The sequence below is a fragment of the Zerene cesonia genome, chromosome 15 (genome assembly GCF_012273895.1).
Source record: "Zerene cesonia ecotype Mississippi chromosome 15, Zerene_cesonia_1.1, whole genome shotgun sequence".
Taxonomy (NCBI): Eukaryota; Metazoa; Arthropoda; class Insecta; order Lepidoptera; family Pieridae; genus Zerene; species Zerene cesonia.
In genome coordinates, this window is record NC_052116.1 from 7419879 (window position 1) to 7431799 (window position 11921).

At 38.3% G+C, this 11921-nt stretch overlaps 1 protein-coding gene across 1 annotated transcript in view; it reads right to left on the reverse strand.

Moving 5' to 3' along the window:
* LOC119832184 (nuclear protein localization protein 4 homolog) overlaps positions 1-11817 on the reverse strand; it is a 19972-nt gene extending 8155 nt beyond the window's left edge. The window contains exons 1-8 of the mRNA XM_038355806.1: positions 11736-11817; positions 11154-11417; positions 10387-10547; positions 8593-8765; positions 7070-7285; positions 6617-6809; positions 6252-6385; positions 4856-5016 (exon numbers count right to left, since the gene is read on the reverse strand). Of these exons, the coding sequence (XP_038211734.1) occupies positions 4856-5016; positions 6252-6385; positions 6617-6809; positions 7070-7285; positions 8593-8765; positions 10387-10547; positions 11154-11417; positions 11736-11756 (1323 nt within the window). The 5' untranslated portion in view covers positions 11757-11817. The remainder of the gene's footprint in view (positions 1-4855; positions 5017-6251; positions 6386-6616; positions 6810-7069; positions 7286-8592; positions 8766-10386; positions 10548-11153; positions 11418-11735) is intronic.
* Positions 11818-11921: the final 104 nt, after the last annotated feature.

Sequence of the window (11921 nt, forward strand, 5' to 3'; positions counted from 1 at the left end):
TAAAAGTGCGCCTCGAAACTGAGCTCGCTCTGCCCGCGCCCTCTGCGACTCCGGACAGACCCGTCGCCGACGCTGAAAATTGTTCGCTGACGGTGGCAACGGCCGAGCGGGAACAGCTGCGAGCCCGTCACGCGGACGCCTTGTTGCAGTGCCGCTTGGACGATTTGATACGTAACGCCAACGTTCCGCTCGACTTCGAATTGCTGCGTCGCGCCCTCTCCGGCACGAGCTCGAGCGAAATGTCTTCGCCGCTATCCGAGGAACGCCGCGATCCGGTGCTGTTCCTGGCTAATTACTGCATGGCGCAACTGTACACTAGACACTGCCTCGTGCGGAGCCCTCAGCCGCTCGACGTCATCGACTGCGTGGGCGCGCTGGAGGCGGACGCGGCGCCGGATGCGGCCTCCCCGGCGCCCCCCACGCCCGCGCTCGGTTCGCCCGCGCTGCGCAACCCGTCCACGTACCCTTTATTTTACTTTAACCTGGAGGTGAACGGCGCCCCGTTCGGACGGGTGCTGATAGAGGTCCGCGACGACGTGGCGCCCCGCATGGCGCGCAACTTTGCCGTGCTGACGATGGGCGAGCTCGGCATAGGGTATCGCGGCTGCACAGTATTTCAATGCTGGGAGAACGAAAGCGTCATAACGGGCGATTTCGAGTTAAATAGTGGACGCGGCGGGCGCTCCGTTTTCGAAGAAAATTTTTTCATGCCAGACGACACTAAAATGATAGCCGTTCGTGGCTCGGTTGGCATGCGCCGCTCCCAAAAACGTCATGATAATTTAGGTTTAGTCGGTTCGCAATTTCGAATTATATTACGTGAGATGCGCGGATTTACCGCTATTTTCGCGTATGTCGTAGAAGGGCTCGAGCTCATCGACCGTCTGAGTCAAATGGGGGATAGCGCCGGTAAGCCTCATAACTCCATAATTATAGTCAGTTGCGGCAAAATCAACTAAATGCTCATGTTTCCCTATCGATCCCTCTCAGAGCATATCGTTTCCCATCGACACAAACCTCTTCTCATCTCGTACCTTATTTAATCTCGAATCGTTGGACCAACCCTGTCGTTTTGTCTACAAATTTTAAGCGTACTAAGCTATTTTTTATAAGTATAAAAGATTTTCAAGTATTTACACGGTATAATCGAAGTTCGTCGGCTTGAGCTCCTTTAGTTTCGTTCGCATAATATCGATGTTAATAATAATTCATGGTAGTAAGTTGTAGTGCGTCGCGGCGGCGTCGGTCGCGTCGCGTGAGCGTCGCGCGGTGATATCGTATCGTATGGTCAGTACCGGGTAACAGGGAATATGCGTGGTAGCCGGCTCGTGGCGCCGGTTACTCGTCTCGATTCGTCCTAGCTCTAAGTGTAGGTTACGACGCAACGCTTTGTTATACTCGTCTGATTAGCGTTAAATAGGCCTATTTAGGTATTATTGGTATGTTCAATAAATTCTATTATATTTCTCGTATCGCGTTCGCAATTAGACGATAAGGATAACGCATTATATTTTGATCATACTGTGTGTTACTAAATGTTAAATGTTATAGAGATATATTCTTATTGTTTAATATAGAGAATTTATTCTTATTGTTAGTTAAATATATTTCAGAGCTATCGAAGAGACTAGCGGTCGCATCGTAAACTAAATCGATAGTAATATATGTCGTCGTCTAAAATAGATTTAATATTTACAAACAAGCGTTACCTCTCGAAGAATATATTGATGTATTTAAGTGAAGATTCACTTCGATAAGCTATGATTTTTGAATGATTAAGACTGTGATGATAACGGTAGGGTGTGGAGAAGTTTGCGGAGACACCGAGTGCCTCCGAAAGGTCAGTGCCTGCTTATAGATTGATATATAAATATTATATTTACTACTTATCGGTGTACTGTCGTACCTTCGTCCTATTCGCGTTCTTGCAGCCCTTGCAATCGGTAGCTAAGGGCTGTCGTGAACTAGCGGTTGTTAGAACCGCACGCTTATCTCGATTATTAAATGATTTCGCGATACTTATTTTTCTAAACCAATTTTGTATGGGACGCTATAACTGTCAACCGTCCCAAAGTATTTTGACGTGTATATCGGTACATAGAGAATATTTTTCCTTATATAGTTTATGTGATCGTAGTGATACTGTGTCGGTCGCAGCGACCTTGTTTGTTGTTTCGCCTGTGCGCATGTATATTGTTAAGTATATGCAAACAAAAACTGAATTCGTGATAAATAAATAAGTATATGGAGCAACTATTTTGATGTTTTATTTATAAACCTCTTTTTAAAGCAGAATAAATTATAACTGATATAATATATTTTAATATTTGTGATAATGTACGAGAGTCATCATACGAAAGTCAGGTTATGACTATTTATTTGTTAAGCACTTTTTACATGTATGATTTTTTAAAGACAGTCAACACAAAATTTGTAAAGTAATCGCTCTAGACAATAATATTAAACCTCCCATAAGTGTAACAATAACAAATGCTGCATAATCTGCATTGCGAATATAAATTCCAGACAAACTTTTTTTTTTAATCCTGTGTTCCTCAAATAATTAGAGCAGCTATCAGACAGTATTTGTATACTTTCGCACTTTTTTATAATATAATACATTCGCAGCAAAAAGAAAACCATATATAATTGAAACAATTGCACTTCGTTTTTTAGAACCGTTTTTTTAGATTATTAGTATAGTAATAAATTCTGCATTCGGTTCATAGTCCGATTGAATAACTTCGACTTCTAATAATTGATTTCTTATAAAATTCAAGTTACACCATTAATTTTGATGTTATTGGTGGCATCCAATGGCTTAGGGATAAATACACTAAACTAAGTTTAAAATAAGAACAGACCAAAAATAAAGATATTATAGGCAAGATATCGAGGACTAACATGTATAGAGAGATAGGTTTGGATATCGCTTTATGTATAGAATAAATTGTGAAGACTTTAGACGAATGAAGTATAAAACTCTGTCGGGTTTCTCATATAACATGGATAACTTTAAGACATCTACGATTATACTAATTCAAATTTCAGGCGCCACAGACGTATTGACAGCTTTAGCTAAGAATGACAGCTGTCATTGCGTTCAAAACTGTGACTACGACTTGACTTGCTGAAAACGAAAGAAAATTGACATACTATCCTAAGATTGATTTGAAAACATTTATGAAAAAAAAAGATTGTATACAATTATGAAGTTAAGAGCCAATGTTATAATGTCAAAGTAACACAGTCTGTACGTATCAATTATTTGAATTAAAAGAATTTCGGTTAACGGGCTACGCTTGATTTAGGTCTACATGGTGTAATCGTTAAGTGTGCACAGGCGTTTATTTCGTAACTATTACAGACTAGCTGCGCCCCGCGGATTCACCCGCGTAAGTCCGTATCCCGTAGGAATATCGGGATAAAAAGTTGCCTATACGTTATTCCAGCTGTCCAGCTGTCTACGTACCAAATTTCATTGCAGTCGGTTCAGTAGTTTTTGGATGAAAGATCAACAAACACACACACATCCTTACAAACTTTCGCATTTATAATATCAGTAGGATAGTAGAAGTAGGATTTGAAAAAAAAATAATCTGACATCGAAAGTATTTTACCTAATAGGAAAAATGACAATAATAACTCTTTTAAAATAAAACGAGTAGAATCCAAAAATTGTAGATTTAACACTACCATACACATATTTTTACATATTTCGTTGTATCTATACTAATCTTATAAACAGGAAATGATTTATTTCTTACAATCGATAAGTTTTCAGTAAATTTTATTTCTGAGCATAAAACGTACGCACGGCTACTGGCAGCACTGCAAATCTATATGTACATAAATATCGAAGTGTGTAAACACATTAAAAACACTATTTAAAATTAAGTATTTATACCAGAACTCCATCATCATTAGATTATTATAGATATTGTAATTTTATATAACGTTAAACTTAAGGTGCTTCGAGTAGGGCACGGAGCATATTAAATTAATCTTTACAATTCCCATTCTTCCTTTCTGTTTGAGGAATAGACACAGAAAATTGTACAAATAAATGGTTATAAATGATTGCAGGTCTCTAAATAAATAATTATCATTACCCAAAATGATCTGAATGGTTTTTATAATGAAATCATTTCTATCAAACACGTGATAACGTATATCGCCTGACGAATTGCTGTTTTTAAATTTAAAAACATTTCCGAATCCCTTACATTGCATTCTAATAATCTGCTGTTTTAATACACCAAATTTGGTTTGTCTAGTACAGTGTGCAAACATCGCCCAATTTCTATTTGAATCACGGCTAAAATTGACTTCGAGGAGTTAGGAGTTCGTCCGCGACAGTCAGAAGACCTGGCCGCAGATATCTTGACACCGAAATCTCATCCATTGGTTTGAAAAAGGCACTAAATTATCATTTAGAACAGCGGTTTACAAAATTGAAATAGCCCTAATGACCGTCAGAAAGCACTATAAGAAACTAACACCGTCAGCCCATATATGATCCCACTGCTAACATCACCACCGGTTGAAATGGTGAAGGAAAAACATCGTGAAGAAACCGGCGTGTCTAAGAATCAAGTCCTACGACATGTGACATCTGCCAACCGGCACTAGGCCAGCGTGGTGGATTATAGCCTGCCCCACATAGTAAGCCCGTGTCCCAGCAGTTAGTTATATTATTGAACAGTTTGTTAGTTTGTAATATTTTTAGTATTAGTATGTGAATAATTAGTATAAGTCAATTGGGTTCCTCCTGTTAAGGTATTTGATGTTTCAATAAATAAATAAATAAAAATAAAATATATGGACTGATGAGGACGAAAAACCTAAAGCTTACCTTATAATAGACGTCGGGCACGTACTGCGTGGACGTGCAATCGCGTATGTAGCCCAGGTCGGGCGCGTCCCGAGTGGGCACGAGGATGTCGTCGCGCACGAGCGCCGCGCACTGCCCCGACACCTGGTAGCCCTCCAGGTGTATCTGGTTTTGGGTGTCGCCTGCGCAACGTGCATGTGTGAGTGAACAATATAGCGCTGACCTCAAGCGGGCCCATATCTTTTTCCTTATCCTTCCCAGTCCTTTCTTTTACTCCTCTCGTTAATTCCCTGTCCAGTTTGAAGTCGGCAATCCGTTTGTAATCCATTTCAAATGTTCATGGGCGGTGGTAGCGCTTACTATCAGGCTATCCAACAGCTCCATTGCCGACGATGACATAAAAATTTTAAAGGTCAAAATTAGTGAAACTGGTCCAACAATCTTCGAGTTGCAGTGAGAGAAACGAACGTCATTTGATTTTATGTGTGAATAGCTGCGCCCCGCGGTTTCACCCGCATATGGCTGTATCCCGTATAGGGATATCGGGATAAAAAGTTGCCTATATGTTATTCCAGTTCTCCAGATATTTACGTACCAAATTTCATTGCAATACAGTTCGGTTCAGTAGTTTTTTCGGAGTAACAAACATACACATATCCTCATAAACTTTCGCATTTATAATATTATAGGTGGATACTGCAAAAAGACGAGGGTTCGAATCCCGCCTCGTGATCCTATTTTTTCTATTCTTGAAATATTTCTTCTACTCTTTCGGTTTCATGTGCCTAAGAGCAAACAAAGGCCGCGTTCCATCGATACAATATTGCAATCATTTTTTTTACTTTATTAAGAAAAAATTATGAATTCGTTAATCTACACTTAAATTATACCGGGGTAAAATTAGTTGTGAATAAGGTGTAATCTCTGGTCACACAGGCGGAGCCGGGACGAGCGGCTAGTTATTAACAAACTGCTTGTTTGAGGTTTCGGTTGGTATAGTTAAATATTTATTACTAATACAATATTAATATGTCAAGGCTCATGAATACAAACGAACACAATGACCGAGCGAAAATGTGCAAACATTCAGCACAATTTTAATCGACATTGTTATGAATGTTTTTTTTTTAGAAACACGGTTTCCGTAATGTATGATTCCGCACACTTTAAATAACTGTAAAAACATATATGAATATCAATATACAATAACTATAACTATTATTTACTTTAAGACTGACATACATACGCTTGCATACACGTTCACACACACGCATGAGCACGCACCCGCACCCACGCACACGCACTTGCCCACGTACACGCACGCACGCACACGCACGCACACGCACGAGCCCACGAACACGCACGCACGCACACAATGACTTGAATCCTTGACACAATATTTAGGAAACATTCTCACCCGTAACACACACAGTGACGAACTTAGAGCCGAAGTAGCCCGACGAGGCGTGTCGGCACGCGTTCGGGTGCTGGTTCTGGTAGTGGCCCGCCATTATGCACTCCTGCGCCGACAGGAAGTGCGTGTCCACCCCCCTGTTGCGGAAAGTGGCACGAACTTATAGAGATGTGATAATTTCGTGAATTTCTATTTTTCATATTTTTGTAACATTTATATTGAATTGCTTTTGAAAGGAAAAATGCTACGTAAAACTGAAAGTACACAAAAGTCTGATTTTGTTAAAATTTAAGAGAGTATGTATAATCAACTAACAACATAACATTCTTGTTTATCTTTTACTCGCCCAAACCAAACAGTCAACACACCTGATAGTCTTGACAGTGCCGGCAGCGAGATCGAGCGGCATCAGGTCGGTGAACATCCAGCCCACCCTGCGCAGGCCGAGCCTGGCTGCGATGTGGTCCAGCAGCTGCTGGCGGTCGTCCGGCGCGAGCGCCACGTGGTCGCGCGAGCACTCCTGCGGCGGCTCGTATATCGCCGCCACGCGGGCGCGGATACCTGCAACGGTGTTCTATGTTAGAATCGAATTCGTAATATTTGCTCTTTTTATGCTATAAGGGAGCAACTGAGCTGGTGGTTCGCCTGATGTTAAGCGCCGTGCCCATGCCCAACCAACTGCCCATGAACATTCGTTGACGTAGTTTGACCTTTGACACAACAACAGTAAAACTATGTTATGAACGTCTATGAGCGGCGTATTTGCTCGTTTGTCTTCCGATAACACAACAAAAATAAAATGTCCGGATGACGTCACTCACCCAGCGGCACGTCCGGATGCCGCTCGTACTGGCCGTAGAGGAAGCCGATGCGCTGGTGGCCCGTGGCGCGCCAGTACGCGAGGAAGCGGTCCACGGGCGCCGCGTGCTCCAGCAGCACGTTGTCCAGGTGCCGGTACGGCTGCCGGTTCAGCGTCACCGCGCCCGGCTGGCACGCCGAGCATATGCCGCGCGGCCACGGCGGGTGCTCTTTGCAGCCTGGACGGCGAACATTCATCGTAATAATGAGAGAAAGACGAAAGGACACAAAATTAAAAATTCTTAAATAATATACATGGCAATCGGGACAGACACGGCCATGCTGTTGGTATTTAACACCCGAACAGCGCTGATTTTCATCTATATATATTAATTAAAATGGAATGTCTGTTTGTAATATTGAAATAACCGTTTTTACCTACATGTATGTACCGTACGTATATTCACGTACGGTACATACACCATACTAACATTTTACGATTTTTGTCTGTCTGTTTGTTCCGGCTAATTTCTGGAATGGCTGGATCGATTTTGACGGGATTATCACTGGCAGATAGTTGATGTAATGAGACATAACTAACATTTTTGCAATATTCCCATAGCAGTATTGGGATTCGAAGGAAAACCTAAGTTACGCAAGTGAAACTGCTGGACGCAGCTAGTATTTAATAAACCGGAGTCATTAATAAACAATTATATCGTTATTTATAAACTTCAATGCTTTGTTAACGCGTAATTGGCGCGCTTCAAGGCGTTAACCTAACGTCGCGCTATGACGCCGAATTCAAACTCAAACTCAAACATTTATTTATTCAATAAAACTTCTTATAGAAGCTTTTTGAATCGTCATTTTACACAGTTTTAACATTTACCACCAGTGGAACAAACAAACAACAAAATCGAAATCTGACAAAACCTTCAGATTCCATTCTTAATCTCAACTCAATTATAAAGCGGACTGTTCAAAACTACACTTCCAAGTGAGCTTTCAGAATAATTGAATACTTGAATTACATGAAAAAGTACAACACAATTACGAGTCACATTTTATCTTCCTGTGACACGCGCTAAGAATTTTCAAACTCCATTAAAACCAATAATATTTCATGAACGTTTCCAGTAGAATTTGAACTAAATCAAGTTTTAAAACGGTTGTATAAATTATCATGTATAAATTAAACGAACATTTAAATTTACAATTTCAGGCCATTGTTTTATCTGTCTGACTCACTTATTTAAATTAATCAATCGTCCCGTCTTCGCTCAAACAAAAAAAATTGCCTATATTACTCAAGAATAGTATAACTTTCAGCTGATATAATAATTTTTAAATTCGGTACGATAGTTACAAAGCCATACTCATTTTAAACAAACACGGAATATAATCTGTCCTCATTATAATATTATACCAATAATAAAAATTCCCACGGGAACAGGAGATTTAAAAGAAAAACTTATTTATGTAGTTAGTTACAAGATAAATGATTTAAGTATAAATTAATTATTATACAAACATATTTTTGTACCTGGCTTAATTTTGCACGACAATTCATCCAGCGAAATAAACTTCCCCGATGTCATTTTCCGTAAATAAGAGTGGAACGACATGTGTTTAATATTATGTTCTTTGAGATAATTTTCGTCCCACGGTTCAAGGGGCGAGCAATGCACGCAGCATCCTTTTGAGTTGTGACGACATCTGGAAATAAAGAAAAAATGTAACTTTAGTATATAACTAGGTGTTCGCTGCAGCTTCTCCCGTGGCAGTGAAGATATACCTTTCTAATCGTGAAAGAATTTTCGAATTCGGCCCAGCGGTTTTTGCGTGAAAACATTACAAACATATGAAAATACTAAAGTTTCCCCTTTATAATATTCGTGTAGATGTATTAAAAAATTGCTCATATACTTAATTCATTCGAATGTTTTCGCAAACTATTATTCACACATTCGAAGTTAGTACAGTAAAATTTTGTATTCCTCTGTAAAGTTGTAGTCTCAAAATCCACTCGTAACGATTTATTTCTGGGTATAAGTATGCTGCTTCTGGTTATGGTTAGGCGATCAACACCGCTCATGACCAGTTGCAGAGGTAGGACCCCGCTAGTTGCCAGCTCTTAAGGAGTAACGGATAAGACAAGGATTGATTGCGGGGATAAAGCAATGGGTAGTGTGAAAATAGGATACGAACCCCAGGCTCCCCCACTCACCGAATGAAACACAATTAATACGCCAATACGAAAGCGAAAAGGGAGTTCATTGTTTACATACGTGTGTACATTATTCGCCTCGATATTTGTACGATTTGCCTAAATATAGCATAAGTCTCAATCTCTATGCTTAATTTGTTTAAGACATTTACATTATTCCTTGATACACTTAGAATAGAATAGAAATAGACAAAGGGTTTACATTTCTCAATCTGTAAGCAGAGATGCCATTTGCCTTCAATATTGATAGAATGTAGATAGCGTCTACTCTAAGAGACAAACTTTAATACAAAAACTATCTGAGTTTGAATTTGTTTTAAATTAATTGGTGACTTTTTTTAATTAATTTACAAAGTATATATACATAAAAACGTCATAGGTTATGAACTTAACAATTTGCATTGTAAACATATGAGACAAGAGGTGAAAAGTATTGTAAATAAATGAATATGTTATGATGAGGAAGTGCAATGACTTCGGACAAATAATTTTTCTCTTTTTTGTTTACAAAGTTCAAAGACTTTTTCCTTTTCTAGAAGAATAGTCTTTTAACATCATTTACGAAAAACATACATATAGATTTAACGATAAAAAAGTTTAAATGTTTTAAAGTGTGTGTCAAAAAATAGGATGAAATGAATATCTCAACAACTACATTTAATCTGAATTTGATTTCATTCATACAAATAGCTTATCTCTCACAAAACAAATTAATAGAATAAGTAAGGAAAAAAATTATGCATTGTGATTTTACCATTGTGAATTACCAACAATACATATTTTATATTTATTTGTGATATTCAACTCCCCTCACAGAATATACAATCCTATTTCTCACTAATTTATAAATGCGAAAGTTTATAAGGATGTGTGTGTGTTTATTGCTCTTTCACACAAAAACTACTGAACCGATTGCAATGAAATTTCCTCATTGCAATTGCAATTGCAACCGCGGGGTGCAGATAGTTTTCATATTTATGCCTTGTGAAAGATACAGCCTGTATAATGAGGATATGGTCAATATATTTTAAATTAGTATCAAAAAGAAAGAAAAATATGATTAAAATTACAAAAACAATTATTCACATATTTATAACAATTGGAGCTTACAATTTTTCATCCCTCTGCCTCTGTATATTTCCCGACAGCTGATAGAGCTGTAGGTCGACTTCATCTTCTTGAGGAACATTTTGTTTTCTAAGGACACTTGGCTGTGCTGACGATATTGATGATGTTGATGGTCCAGCCTCAACAGGTGGTAATGTTTTGATCTGTTGACAAATATATATTACTTGCAATCCACCCTGGCTTTGTCAGTAGCACAGATATAAACTATAACACTCAAGGATCACAGGCATATCCAATAGTTCCTAAGATAAGCATATTAAAACAAACACTCTTCAGCTGTATATTATTAGGGTAGATTTTATTCTAAAATTAACCAATTTCGTAAGGATGTTGCAAGAATTGAGATGTTTTGAATTTTGAAAATTCTCGACTCGATTGGGTACATTTATTACACAAATCCACAAAGTTTGTTGGTTTTGATACTAAGTATCATGGAAACAAAACATATTATTAAACAGCAACAATTCTACATTATTCTTATTTCATACATTATAAATTATAACAAAGGCTATATAATGGTGAAGTAACTGAAAACTTTTAGTTAAACTAGCAGTGAAATATTGGTAATCTTCACCGTACATTATTAGAAAAAGTCATTTGATAATTTTAATTTGATTTGATTTTGAAGATTAAACACCATAGGACCATATTTCCCATTAGAATCTGATGACAAAGATAAATTAAATTTCAACATGAAAGGGAAAGCTTTTACTTAACATTAGAAAGTATTCTGAATGTTTTATTATTACCTCAGAAGTGGAAGGCTGATCAAATAGTACAGCTCCATTAACTGGACTCAAGTAGAGCATATCACCGTGCTGCAAGCCATAGTCACGGATCTGACGAGACTTGCTGGATAGAATCTCCTCTCTGTGCGCGCGATCTTTGTGTAATGCGAATCCAAAAGTATTCAAATGAAGAGCTTCATATACGCGTTCGAAAAGTTTTGCCGTAACATCCGTATCCAGCACTTCGACACGGCTCGTACCCTCTGATGACTGCACACGCAATATCTGTAAGCGTAACGTTACAGGTCAACCACCATGCCAATAAACTTGTGACAAAGCATTCAAATTTTGTCGAGTCATCATTTTATGTTAAACATTAAAACAAAGCCAGGGGTTCTTTGACTCAACTAGAAACCCATAAACATGCCAAAACTCTATTACTTTCTTGTATAACGCCAAAAGTATGTTCAGAAATTCAAAAAGTTGTCGTAAAGAGCGTATATGAATAAAGCTAAAAACTATATTTGTAATGTTATGTTAGATGGAGACTTTGATAGATATTATAGAAGATAGAGTGCCACATGATTTAGAATAAAGAATTACCAATTTTTTTGACCCTGACATAATGTTTTCCAAAATAACTATTTCACAGCACTATACTGACATGACATGACAAATTGACAATGACATGACAAACTTGAGCATTAACACAACAACTTTTATTTACGTTCTGAAAGTAAATGTTACCTGTACAAAAATATTTCTTTAGAATATTGCAACCGTTTTAAC